The sequence below is a fragment of the Pagrus pagrus genome, assembly GCF_965226575.1.
Source record: "Pagrus pagrus genome assembly, chromosome: 14".
Lineage (NCBI taxonomy): Eukaryota > Metazoa > Chordata > Actinopteri > Spariformes > Sparidae > Pagrus > Pagrus pagrus.
The window spans coordinates 29835615-29850617 of record NC_140198.1 but is presented as its reverse complement, the minus strand read 5'-3'; the positions used below and the strand labels follow the sequence as shown (position 1 = coordinate 29850617).

The following is a 15003-nucleotide window of genomic DNA, read 5'->3' as shown; positions in this document are numbered from 1 at the left end:
ACTACAGAACAAACTTTTAATGTGTTTACATAGCGCACCATTGTACAAAGTGTGTGAGTCTAGATTTCATAGACTTTTCTTTTAAATAGAAACTTTTTACTTTATTTTACTTTACTACCACTTATCTTATTTTGTTTTATAGCTACTTAAGCATTTTATGGTGTATAGTATTTTATTGTTTCTATATTTGTCCTTGTATTTTGATTGTATTTGTATTTGAATGTACCCGATGCTACGATAACCTAATTTCTCTTCGGGGATTAATAAAGTTATCTAGAGAAATTAATTAATTAACTAATTTTGAAAAAAAATACAGCTCTCCAGAACTGTTCTTTTCTTATTTGGACTCATGTTTGGTCCTCCATCTATTTTATGTTCACTGGATAAATGACTGACTAAATGATTTATGACAGTAGGCAGGTTATTTTGCCCCTATACAGTCCCTCAAGGGTAAATTCAAGCAAATTCAACACAATCACTGTGAATTCTTTGCAGCCTTACAATTTTGTCCAATCACTGCAACATTCCCGCAAATTTGACCAATCACCGTACTCCTGGTATTTTCACGAATCATAGCAGTTCTCTTTGTTCACGTCATACACTGACTTCAGCGCACTCACTTCTGGATTTGAAAATGCAGACATGTGCTCAGCAAACGTCTCACACTTACCTACAAAACTCACTGCTAAAGACTGTGCAAAACAGTTCACTGAAGTTCTGCATGAAAGCGGAGGTAAACTGTTTTGCACAGTGTGCAACATCATGGTGGAACACAAAAGAAAGTTGTCGCATGACAAACACTATTTTACTGCAAAACACAGCCCCAGAATTGCTGAAACGTGTGGCAACAGGCAAGACAAATCACTGTGAAAGCGGCTGTTTCATCCAAAGCTGTTGCAAGGACTGAAAGAATGAAATGTGAACGTTAAAGGAACTTGGGGCAGGATTTGTGAAAAAATAAACATGCATTTTAAGTTTTTTAATGCTAATGGGTGATGAAGCTTTCAAAACCAAAAAGAATGAGCCCACCCACGTATCTCTCCATTGCCTTGAACAGGCTGTGTGCTGCATAATGTACTGCAATTCGGTGTCCGAATTTCCCGCGCAGTCCTGAGGACGTGACGTCAGATGACGCTGAATGTGCATCCTCGACGGCTTTCAACTTGGATACACAAAGAAGACAAGCGCGGTGGACCCAAACTAGTGTTTGGGTAGTAATGGATTCTGCTACGGTCAGCAAACGACCCACCACCACACAAAGTCCACTAAAAAGTCATACTAAGAAGAAAACGAAGGTTTTATCAGCAGCATGTCCTGAGTCGAAACGACATTACGACCAAAGCCGGGCTGGCACCCGAATACACATCGGCTACACGTTCGACTCATGGAGGCAGCTTCAACTTGAATTGGGACTGAAAACAGATGCTGACATGGCTCATTTCCTAGTAACCAGGTAAGAAAACATTACAGGTCATGTTTAGAGCTTGATTTGAAAATCATATGAGATCACGAGGACTCGGAGTGACCTAACGTGCTAAGTAGCGTTAGCTGCAAACATGTAACTTAGTCCACCGCTGTGTAACACTGAATAGTTACAGACTGCACATTTTCCACGGTCCTTTAGTCTGAAACTGAATAGTTAGAAATATGTCCCTTTATATATGGGACCGAAAGCCCAACCTGTTATCCGGGAGGTGACGTTAGCAGCTGGCTGTAGCCACAGGCTAATGGTTTGTTTGTGTCTGTGTAGTAACATTAGCCGCTTACACACCGCAATCCCGTATCAGAGACGATATTTCTGTCCCCCAATGTGCCGTCTTTGCTTTCGCCTGTGCCTTTCAGACTGCATCAAACGTAGCGGTAAATTGCTGCGCTTGTGTGTCGCTACACGCCGGCTGCTTTGTGTGTGTAGGGGATAAGGCATCAGCTGCACTGCTGTGAAGAGTTCATGCGCGCTCCCGCGCCACCTCGGCTGATGGCTGCAGTTACCCTAACGGCCGCAATGGCCGTCGTGTCACTATTGAGTCTTATTTCTTGATCCTACCCCAAGTTCCTTTAAGTAAAAACGTGTCTGCCTGTTTTCTTGACCAACTGTGTGTGTGTGTGTGTGTGTGTGTGTGTGTGTGTGTGTGCGCGTGAGTGATTCAGTGGTGGAAGATAAATTAGCACCAAAAAATCTTTTTTAACTATTTTCAAGTTTCACTTGCTCCCGGAACTTCATCACCTAAAAACATTGTAACTTCCATTGCAATTTTTGAAGAAAGCTGCCGCAAAATCAGGCATTTCAGGCTGTAACAATCACAAAAAAAAGTCAGTGAAATCCTGGAGGGACTGCCTATAAATGTATCCAGGATGCCTATTCAGTGGAATAATTTGGATGCTTTAGGGATCAGTGCTAATCCTGAGACCTGAATTTCTGAACTCATAGATTCAAAACCTTGAATACAATGTCTCCCTTGTGTTTTCAGCTTCAAATTTTTCCCATGAGATGGGGCATATGGACTCATAAGCCAGCTATAGTCAAAGGCATATGAATACTCAGAGTGGACAACACTGCTGAATGGTTTTCTTCCATACCTCCTTCAACTCAGTGGTAATAGAACTTTTTCTCCTCTATTGTGTCTTTAAGAGGCCACTCTCAGCTGCATCTGGCTCAGTGATATCTAAGGCTGCAATAAGGACCACTGGTTATAGGAGTCCATGCCCAGTTAAGACTTCATTCATGGCTATCTTATTTTGTGTTCTCACTGGGACTACACCAAATAGTTCAAAGCTTCAAGGCCACATTCAATAAAGTTGTCATTCAAATGCTATGCTTTTTTTTTTTTTTCTTTTTTAACTTCTTCTTATTTTATTGTATACCTGGTTATTTCTGCACAGTTGCAGATGAAGATTAAGCTGAACAGAAACTATTTGAAGAAATTCCATCGAGGCGTTCTTAAGATATCGCGTTCACAAGAATGGGACAACAGATGGATGGACAGATGGACACACTGAAAACCTGCATATACACATTCATTTTGGTGTAAAAGTGGTATAGGAGCCATTTCACCATTCATTTGAAAAACAGCTTGCCATCGACAAAGGAGTGTGATCAATGTGGAATAGAGAAGGGTCCAGAATCTTACAAATATCTTTAGTTAAGGGTTCGAGACTGGTCAGCTCATGATATCACAGGTTCAGTCCTCAGTGGTATAGTTCAAATGTCAGGTTCATCACGGCTTATAAGCCAAAATTTATCAGACTGACAAGTGCGTCGAACTCTAGGGTAGCCCACTGAACATGTTCTGTTCCACCACTTCTCTCTGCTGGTTGACAAATGTATTCAGCAAGGTGAGCAGCACATTTCAAATACATTTATTCTATCTTTTATTTAAAACTTATCTAACAGAGCCTCTCAGTGGCCCTCTCTGTACCATGAGCCTATGGCCACTGGGAAGGAATAACCTCTTATCTACATAAATAATACTGTTTCTGCACTCTGCATGCTCAGTTCAAATGTAAGTCATCCATTCAGGACCCTCATCACACACGCATACACACACACACACACACACACACAGCACAAGCAAATGCAGAAAAAATCTCTTTGACCACATTCATAGGCATATCTTTGACTGCCAATTAAAATAAAAAAGAATCTTTCATTTTATTTACATGGACATACAGTAGGGAGTGTGATTCCAGGGGAATTGAGAATTTCCCTGAGGGCATTTAGGAAAATTAGCCGCTGCAGACAGGGTGGGAGGCAGGAGGATTCATCAGTGGAAGATCCTCTGCGGGGCCCCAAAATGTTTCTTCACGCTGTCATGCTGTGTTAGTGTAAAAGGGTTTTTATAACTATGTGCTCTGCTACCATCACCAACTTCCTCTTTCAGCAACTTAATGAGATCATGGGTAAACCCACTCAAATACACACTACACATATACCGTTTGTCACGTGTTTTCTAGAATTTTCTTTTCACCTGTAAATGGAAGCTGAACTGCCTGTGTCCAACCAGTGAACTCCCACGCCCCAGCCTCCAAGTTTCCCTGTCACTCTGTATTACCATCTACTGACATTCCTTTATAGATAATCTAACAATTCCTCAGTAACCAGATTATTTTAACACGTCTTTCTGAGCTTGGCAAAGGACAGTATGGCTCATCCTGTCAGCTACAGTTACAGTTTTAGCATCAATGAACAGAATCAATCTCGCAGTTCTTTGGGGGATAAAAACCATTACCAGTGCATATGGAAAAAAATCCTCCCCACATCTCCCTTTAGAACACATAGCTTGACTGTTTTGCCTGTCAACAGCTGAGTCAGAAAATCAGAATTGCAGAAGCATGATCATGTTACTTAACTGCTTCTATTCACTGCTGCCTCATTCCATAAGCATTTCCCCACAGAGTTTCTTCTTGGCAAGGTGTACTTCATTGAATTTTAATTTTGCTGCACATTAAACAAAGCTGCAGCCTTCCCGTTTAGATTTGGGCAAACACAGTGTTTAACTTCTAGGTTTGATGCAGTCACTCTTCCCTGGACCTGCCAAATGACTACCACCATAACATTGTCACTGGATGGAAACAACCTAACAATGACCACAGGATAAAAAAGGTAATACACATGAGTCATACTGTCTCATGTGACAAATGGTGTATGTGTCAGTGGGTATTTCAGTGGGTTTACCCATGATCTCATTTAGTTTCACTTTTGGTATTTGTTTATGGACATTTTGGTGAGCAAGGTGCTTTTAACTGGGAGAGTTGTTGAAAACTGCAGTGGGGGGAAGCCCACTGTACTGCCCAACAAAATGTGAATGCCCCAACATTAGACACACTTCTTCTGATTTGTGATATTACCATGATGGCATCCCAAGCTGTCTCAGCTTTTAAAGATGTCATTGCTGCTAGAAGTGAAAACAAAAAAGAATATAAACGAAATACCCTAAGCAATTAGCTTCAGTCAGTCGCGGTTGTGAAAAGATTTCACCAGCAGCTCAGCTGAATTTTCTGAATGTTGTAAACCTTTAACCCATTCACATGACAATAGTCTGTTATGGGATGTTTATGTGATGTGTAGTGGCAGGGGTTCTGTGGGAGGTTAGGTTTCGGAATAACAGATCAAACTAAAGCCATCTGACAAAGAGATTTAGGTGGGGCTTCAAACGGACTGTGACCTTTCATAAATCTGCTACTGGGGATGTTGGATGAAGGTAGAGGAAGGTAACTGCCCCCTTGTCTGTCTTCACATATCCACCCCTTTACCCCTCCGGTCCTCTTTCACCACCACCGACCCCCACCAAGGTATTTTTGGTATTCCAGAAAAAGACAAGCCATTTTACATGTCAGGGCAGACGAAGACAGCATCTCTAACCGTCCCGTCCCCCAAGCTAAAACAATTTAAAGTGCAGCTGCATACCACATCATTACCCTGTCTGGCTGCCCCGATTGTCAGCAATATTAGCCCCCTTTTCTGTTTTGTTTTCAAAAAGAAGACAGTTTGGTTTACTAACTTAAAGCAGTTAGTACTTAGGTCCATTGCAAAGTATATCTGTGGAATGTAATAACAGCCTGACTGGAATTAATTCTAGACAGTACTCAAGAAGAATCAAAGCTTGACACCAAAGAACGGGTTCTATCATATAATAAAAAAGGAGGCTGAATCCTTTGAGAAAAGTACTGTGATTTGAATGAAAATGGAAAATTTAAATAATGCTGTTGCAATAAGATTGAAAGAAACCATGTCTTTGGGAGGATTAACTGGTTATATGGAAATATACCAATTTGGTAGATTTGTACTGTGTATTTTGTAACAATGATCATATAGATCAGGGGTTGTCAAAGTTTGTTGAGTGCTAATCTAGGGGGTCAGCATATGATTGAAGGTCGCACAGGAAAACCCACAAATTTGTTGTGGTATTTGTGATTGAGCTCATGATGGTGTTTTACATTAAATTCCTTGAGCGGTGAATTTGCCTGTTTGCAGATAAGACAGACCACTTTATCTGCCTCCGAGTTCAAACAAAGTAAGCGAGCTTAATTTTCCCTTAAACCTCCTTTTCTCCTCAACCATACAGCATTTTTCCATGGTGGCTCTTTCATCTCACTTACACATTAATTTGCTGAGTTGTACATCAAAATCAAAAACCCTAGCTAGCAGCACTAACATTCATGACAAAACATAATAACTGCAACACTAACTTGGCTGCCACTAGTTGCCATGCAACCAGTAGCTTTCAACAAGTTGTCATTCCTAATCTGAGAGACGCTTGTTAGAGAGGCTCAGTTTGATGCAGTAGCCAAGTAGTGTATTAAAGGACCAGTGTATAGGATTCAGTGGCGTCATTGCCTCACCGTGGTTGCTAGAAACATGAAAAATATGAAAGGACCTCTCCTGAGTCAGTGTGTCTGTACTGGGCTACTGTAGAAACAGGCCTATATAATGTGTCAGACTGCAACAGAGGGCTTAACTTCTGCCTCACTTCCAGGTTAATTTCCGTTCACTACTTTCACTTCCTCCTGTGCTTTTCCATTGAAGGTTTCTAACAGTGATCTTTCTGAAAAGCAGAAATGTGACCTTTAATAAGGTACTTCTGTCTCTGCTGTTTGAGAGAGTAAAATCTGAACACCTTGCTGTTTTAGCCAAGATGAGAAGATAGACAGTTTGGTCAAATGTAAATCGATGTAAAGTGTTGTAACTCCGAACTCACAGTACTTTTACCTCCAAACTGTAGCTACTCAGCTAAAGTACTTCAGTACATTTACAATAAAATTGTTGTGTTGTCACATTAAACTGCAGTTTACTGTTTAACTCTGCATGCGAACACCCTGCAGCACTCTGCTGCTCACAGCTAACACGTAATCCTATCCTATCATCCTGGTGATTTCAATACAGATTTGCAGTGCCCTCTTGGTTTAACCACTGCAATATATTTGTGAGGTCCTGCCAGCAAGCTGTATGTGATTGAGGGAAAAGACTGACCGGTACTGCGAAAACATTTCAGGATCATCATTTTTTTCATAGGTCTTGAGCTTATATCCAGCCAGCGATTGTAACTATAGTGACTGCATGAGAAGACATGCTCGATTTTAATCAGGGCTCGATTTAGTTTGTCATTGGCTGAGGACTGTTGGTCCCAAACACAGTTTTATTCTTCACAGGCAGGATGACATGCTGCTGTTAGTTTTACGCCAGCAGTATGCTTTGGCATTTTAGCAATGGGTAGAGAAACTGTCATAGGTGTTTTTCTGTCATCTGATCGGCTCTTCTGATCAGCCTTTATAGAGACCACTGATCAAACCAATAATGGCCAACAATTTCAACGTGAAATGATAGCAACAACAGCAAAAGGCTCAAAGTGGTAGTAAATAACCTAAGTGATTTTGGTTAATCAAGTGGGTTGTACATTTGACTGATAGAAAAATTCTCACCACAACGCACTATTTTGTTAGTACCAGTTGACGTCTACTTTTGTAGCAGGCTGATGGGGTTGAATAAAAACTTTGGGCTTAAGAGTTTTAATTTTAGCAGTGGCCAAAATTATGCTGAAATTAATATTGCAGTTATGAGTGATTGCCAACAGTACACCGCCTCATGCAGTGCTGGATTTATGCCAGATCCTGCCAGAACAGGAACCAGGACATCTCACATTGGGAGCAGCACCTATTTGATAGGATCAAACACCTCCTTGGTCACAATCAAATAAATGTTGTATAATATGTAATGTTAAATAGTTGGTCCTTCTTTTATTTCCCACTGAAGTTTCTCAAAAATCACATGTGTTTTGCAGGCATTTTAAATTTGATTTCAAAGAGACAGAGGAAGCGGTCATGTCACGCAGTGACGCCTGAATTGTAATTAAAGCTGTGAGTTTTGTGCACAAAACGTAAGCTAAGCTGGTTACCCCTGACTGTGTGACCCCTGGCCCTGAACACAGACAGCACCTTGTCTGTGGTCTGACCTTTTTCTTTACAAATTAAGCATTGGCCTAATGCAAACGAATCACTTATGTTCGGACATTACGCAACATTTTTTAATTTAGGTTAAATTTGGCTATTAATAATAACAAATAAAAAATTGCATTTCCTGCGAAAATACAGTGTGAATGCTGACGTGCTGAAGTGATTTTGAAAAAACTGCTGAATATACTGGAAAACACTTGCTTGAATGGTCAAGATTTTGCAGAAAAAGCTGAATTTTTCAAAAGCTAAAAAGGCTGAAAGAGCTTAAAAGGCTGAACATTTTGATAGTTGAACAGTTTCTCTAGTTGAACACGTGCTGGAGCAGTAGCAGAACCAAAGTTGAAAATGTCCCCATAAGAATGAATGGGAAAACACCTCCCAAATTCCTGTGAGTCTAGAAAAAAGTTTGGTTGGACATTGCTGAACCTTGTGATGTCTTTTTTATTTCTGTAGAGTAAAAAATAAGGGAGTTAGAGCAAGAGACAAAACCGGTACCGTCTGCTCCACTCCAGAAATTTAGGCTCAAAGTTAACACTGCGGCTTATGGGGGAGTTGCTGGAGTTCTTGTCGCTCTAGGGCTTCTACAGCCAAAAGTATAAGTCCCACATCTAAAATAAGCTCTGAAAGCCAACATGATTTCCTACATTTCTATGTATATATTGAGTATGTGAAGAAAAAGGTGTGGGATCCAAATCAAGCTGAATCAAGCTTACTTCCATTGTATTTTTTTTTTTTTGAAAAGGCTGAAAAGTCAGACGGCTGAACGTTTCTCTAGCTGAATGTATGCTGAAGTAGTAGCAGAAAGAGAAAGAAAAATGGAAAGGAAAAATGTTGCTGAATATTTTCAAAGGTATAAAAGATAGAAATGCCAAAAGTAGATGCCTATCATGTCCTTAAAGAGCTGAACATTTTGATAGTTGAATGACTGAATGGAGGAATAGTGAGCTGAAAAACGTATGGAAGAATAACAATAATAATAATAACTTTAATAAATTCCAGAAGGACAGGGTTATGCTGCAAGCATTCACACTAATTACTGATTATCAGAGATAATTATTAATCATATTGAATAATAAGATTTAATTTACATTAGATCACCTCAGGAGCACCACCCTTGAAGTAGGGAAAGATAACCAATTCATTGATTCAATGAATATCATACACTGCCTGGCCAAAAAAAAAGTCACCACCTGGATTTAACTAAGCAAATAGGGTAAGAGCTTTCCTTTGGATAATTACTGCAGTGATTAATATGTTTCAGCTGGCAACAACTTATTTAACCCTAACTGCTGCAGTGAGTAGCTTCTCATTTCTTAAACAACCATGTCAGAAGACAAATCCTGTGATCTAGGAAAAGATGTTACTCTGTTTCAGAAGGGTCAAATTCTTGGCCTGCATCAAGCAAAGAAAACCACTAAGGAGATTACTGAAACTACAAAAATTGGGTTAAGAACAACGCATTATTAAAACTTGGAAGGATAGAGGTGAACCATCATCTTTGAGGAAGAAATGTGGTCAGAAAAAAAACCTGATTGATCGCAATCAGAGATCACTTAAATGTTTGCTGAAATGAAATGGTAAAAAATCAACGGTAGAACTCATGGCTATGTTTAATAGTGAAAATAAGAGCATGCAAAATGAGAAGAGAACTCAAGGGATTGGGACGAAACAGTTGTATAGCCACTTATCAGTGAGGCTTAAAAAAAAGCTTCAATTTGCTAAAGAGCATAAAGATTGGACTCTGAAGCAATGGAAAAAGTCATGTGGTCTGATGAGTCCAGATTTACCCTGTTCCAGAGAGATGGGTGCATCAGGTTAAGAAGAGGGGCAGATGAAGTGATTTACCCATCATGCCTAGTGCCTACTGTACAAGCCTGTGGGGGAATTCGGTTGGTCAGGTCTAGGTTCAGCAACTTTGTGTGCCCAAAAAATGAGGTCAGCTGACTACTTGAATATACTGAATGACCAGGTTTTTCCATCAATGGATTTTTTCTTCCCTGATGGTGCAGGCATATTTCAAGATGACAACGCCACAATTCATCGGGCTCAAACTGTGAAAGAGTGGTTCAGGGAGCATGAGACATCGTTTTCACACATGGATTGGAGATGGACATGGAGAGTCCAGAACCTGAACCCCATTGAGAATCTTTGGGATGTGCTGGAGAAGACAATGCAGCGGCTGACTCGCTCATCATCAATACAAGGTCTTAGGGAGAATTAATGCAACTCGGGACAGAAAAAAATGTTGTGACATGGTGAATGTGTGCTGTAAAAGGCGGTCCAACGAAATATTAGAGTTTGTGACTTTTTTTTGGGAGGGCAGTGTATATTACACTTACTGTGAATTTGGAACTCTGGAAAAACTGAACAAAATGGTGGCTAGGTTGCAGAATGCTGTGCCATGCTAGGACTTGGCAACAAACTCAAACATCACAATATTTCACAATATTTCTAACCAAAAACAGCAATATCAATATCGCAAAGATATTGTAGGGGTGACTATTGTTACTTCACAAAATATTCAAACAATACGATATTTGTCTGGTTAGTTCAGAAAATGACTTCACTGTAATGCAGCCTTTAAAACCAGGAAAAGACTACATTTATACCATATCACCACATAAACATATTCAAAATCTAAGTATGGTCTCATATCACTATAATAATATAATATCAATATATTGCCCTGCCACACTATGCTGCATCCCCTCACATCTGTGCTGGCAGTTTTACCAGTGTAAAGTCACCCTGAAAAGAGCTGCCATGGCTTCAAACTTCTAAGTCTGAAAGTCCCTTTGAAAGCATTCCACCTTTGATGTGAGGAATGCTACAGATGAAGCAGGAAACTGACTTCAGCTGCTATCAACTGTGCTGGTATCTATCATTAAGTGGAGGATAAATATGGATTTCATCATGGGTCGAGTCACTGATCCAGAGACAGAGCAGATAGCATCAAGTGATGGAGACGGTGCCCCCGGCTGTGCTGAGTGTCGACCACCGATGAACCCCTCCCACACAACCTTCGATCACATGCACACACACACACTCAGCCACCAGTCAGACAGGCTGCCTGCTGTCAAGCCACTCTGACAAAGAGCAGCTCTATGAATAGTTAGGGATGGCCAGTGACACAGACAACTCAGAGATGAAAGCTAGGAGAAAGGAAAACATTTATTCTGACTTATTCTGTGTAAGTGAAACAAGACCGTCAGTGATGCCAGTGCTGATTAAAGTTCAATAAGTGTTACTAACTATTTCAAAGCCCAGCCCTTGTTTCTCACCAAGAAAATCCATTCACTATCAACCCCAGAGACATTCACAGGGCTAACAACTGACTCCCAAAACAGGGTTTTGTGAGCCCCAGGGGCATAGTGTGAAGAATATTAATTTGCTTTTAATATGGACAACTCGCATTAGATATTTTCATTACGCCACACACACAAGTAGAAAGTGTGTCAATCTTTTTTGTTTCGAATACAAGTCAAGTGACTAAAAAGAAAATGCGGACATACTCTCCCTTAAGTGACAGAATTCATTAAATGTGAATGACTGTGTTATTTTTGGCTTCTCTTGGCCCATGCAAGCACAGCCAATAATAAACACACACATACAAACACAAACAGAGGCTTGGATTACAGCAGAATTTAAACAACCACATCCCTAAATACAAACAAATGATCTGAGAGCAGCGAACACATTTGTACCCTGGGGACAGAATCCTGCTCCATGACACAGAGAGAGGGGGCTGAGCAGGGAGTTGGCTTTATTAAAAGTAATTACCTTGGAGGCTAACAGAGGGTAAACCCACCTGTTTATTTACAGGCATGAGTTTACCTAACAATTCATTGCTGACTGAGCTCTTCATTCATTTAATTCATCTAACAGAATATATATAGCATGATAAAGTTTAGATACGTGATGTTACTTCCTTAAGTTGGTGAATGATTGCATTTTTATGAAGGAGGAAGCCGTCGAAACCATTTGATTCACAGCAAACAGCAGTGAATATGAATATACATCAGTCCTACAGTCGTACAGTAACAGCGGTGTTTACATGAAGACCAACCGGAAACTAGGTCTCTAGTAAAAGTCATAAGATAGCTACTCTCGGCTATTATACGTGTTCTGAAAGGTATTCTTACTGCAGTATTAACGAGGCTCACCTTGGAGAAACGTCCCGGCGCTCATTAAAGTCAGCAACATGAGGGCAGAAGAATCCATCCTTGTGTAAAGTAGCAGTCGGGCTTTGTTGATACCTCTTGCTGAGCTTCAAGTGACTAGTTGAAGTCCGTCTGAGCAGCAGGCTACGGGAATAATATGGCCCGCAGATATGTCACCGTCGAGTGGAAGAGGTGGGGGAAGTCCGGAACATGCCAAAGTCCTCCGATCAGTGAGAGAACACAGGTGAAATACAGAGAGCTCAATGCGGCAGGAGGAGGAGGAGCAGGAGGAGGAGCATGAAGAGGAGGAGGAGGAGGAGCAGGAGGAGGAGCAGCATGAAGAGGAGGAGGAGGAGGAGCAGAGGAGGAGCAGCATGAAGAGGAGGAGGAGGAGGAGCAGAGGAGGAGCAGGAGGAGGAGCAGCATGAAGCGGAGGAGGAGGAGGAGCAGCATGAAGAGGAGGAGGAGGAGGAGCAGCAGGAGGAGGCTCTTCGGGGGCTTTCTGTTTTATGTTCCTTAAGGTGCTGTCGGAAATATGGACACTCCCAGATACACGTGGCGATGAGTAAACAAAGCGCAGCGCCACAGAAGCAAGTCTGGGGGGGTTCCCTGGCCTGATGATGCGGAAGTGTAGAGCTTTGAGGCATTTACGAAACAAAAGCCTACAGGACATATTAAGTAGACTACAAGTTTTGCCAATGAGGCAACATTATAACGTCTCATACAGAATTTCAATAGACCTATCACTCTGGGAACGGAGGGTATTTCCCTTACATCGCTCTGTAACTGGGTTGTTCACAAATAAGAAGCAAAAAATCATTCTTTTGTAAAACACATTTTTTGAAGAAAACATATATATATTCATGTAGTTTGAAATCTGATATTTGAGAATATATAAGTGATCACTAACTTTTTCAATTATTTCACTGTTTTTTTGAACATCTTCTCTGACCTGCACCATAAATATGTCCTATGGTGTGACATAAAAAAATTAAGGAAAAAAACTTAAATACTACACAAATAGCATGAGACAGATTCATCTTAATTGTGAGACACTTATTTTCATATAGTGTTAGGCTATTTATTTGATGAGAAATTATGAATAACACTATTTTTTCCCCATGACTTGTTGAACGTTTTCAATAAATGCGAGTCAAACTTTGATGTCAACCTTTCAAAACTGTTGAAAAAATTGTAATAATTCAAGGTGAATGATGATGATATATCCCCTAATGCAATACTCAACCTTTTTTGAGATATTTTTTGACACACAAATACATTTTTGGTTCTTTTATGTGTGTTACACCATAGGACATTATCTCACACTAAAGGACAAAACAGAAAATATTTTAATTAATGTAGCTATTGCATTTAAAAACACTGAAAATGGTCAAGGGGATAAAAATTGTTTTAAAAAAAATCTTATTTAATTGTTTAAAATGCTTCTTAAAGAGACCTTGTCCTCCGATGTGACATATTTGTCCTTCGGTGTGACAGCTAACCACATCAAACATCTGTACAAAACCTGCTTTTTCCATATCAAGAACATTTCTAAACTCCGCCCATTCCTCACTTTCTCTGATGCAGAAAAACTCGTCCACGCCCTAATCTCCTCCAGGCTTGATTACTGTAACAGCCTGCTCATTGGTATACCCAACAAACACCTTCAGAAACTTCAATTCATTCAGAACTGTGCTGCCTGAACTCTGTTGAAAACCCGAAAATACGACCACATCACCCCCATTCTTCAGAACCTCCACTGGCTCCCCATAACCTCAAGAATCCAATACAAAATCGCCCTCATCACCCACCTTTGCATCTACAGCAACGCCCCGCAATACCTCAAAGACCTCCTTACCCCTCACTCATCCACCCGTAACCTCCGGTCCCAAAGTACCAACCTCCTCCATCTGCCCCGCACACGACTCCGCACCATGGGAGACCGAGCCTTCTGCTCCGCTGCCCCCCACATTTGGAACTCCCTCCCTGAACTCCTACGACAACCCCAGTCTGTGGTCCCCTTTAAAAAAGGGCTTAAAACTTTTTTGTTCAGACAGGCTTTCCTACTGTAGGTCGTCCCTAGATGTTTTTATTCTCTCTCTGCACTTTAATCTCCTCCTTTAGCTGTTTTATCTACTGCTGATTTTAACGTGTCTGATTTTTCTCTTAGTCTTTTGTTTATTTTGTTTCTGGTTTCTGTAGCACTTTGAGATTACTTTATGAAAAGTGCTTTACAAATAAAATTTGTTATTATTATTATTAGCTGAAGGTGTCACACCGAAGGACATTTCTGTCACACTAAAGGACATTTCAGCCTTTTGTGTGAGTTAATGACCATGTTATTCCTAGCTAACCTGTCTTTAGCTGTTAGCAGTTAGCATTTGTATAATTTTCCATAATTATGTAGTTTAACCAACAGTTTTTAATTGAAAAATATAATTTAGCGACGTCACACCAAAGGACAACAAAACTGAACACTTTCATAGTGGTTCGGAAAAAGTTAAATATTTGAATAATGCTGAGACAAGAACTTTCCATGTACTCATGTCATTGGCTTCATAGGAGGCTTCAGTAACAGGGATTTGAATGGGGTCCTTCAATTAAATAAAGTTGTTCGTGGAATTGCCCAATTTAAAATCAGAATAAGGTCTCACCCTGAAGGACATGTTTTTTTGTGACAAAATGTATCAAGTTCCTATGCATTTAGAAATATATGGATGAAAAAAGTGATTGCCATTTATTAAAATAAACACTTAAAATTATGCCTGACTTATTTATAAACATTTTATGCTTTTTTAAAAAAACTTGTAATATATTTAACTATGCATGTGACAGTCACACCATAGGAACATTTTGAGATTTGACTAAAAAATTTAAAAAATCTAATAACAAAGCA

At 40.2% G+C, this 15003-nt stretch overlaps 1 protein-coding gene across 1 annotated transcript in view; it reads right to left on the bottom strand.

The window, feature by feature from the left end:
• Positions 1-12371, bottom strand: part of alcama (activated leukocyte cell adhesion molecule a) — a 123831-nt gene extending 111460 nt beyond the window's left edge. Inside the window, exon 1 of the mRNA XM_084372761.1 lies at positions 12111-12371. Coding sequence (XP_084228887.1) covers positions 12111-12168 — 58 coding nt within the window. The 5' untranslated portion in view covers positions 12169-12371. The remainder of the gene's footprint in view (positions 1-12110) is intronic.
• Between the last annotated feature and the right edge of the window lie 2632 nt (positions 12372-15003).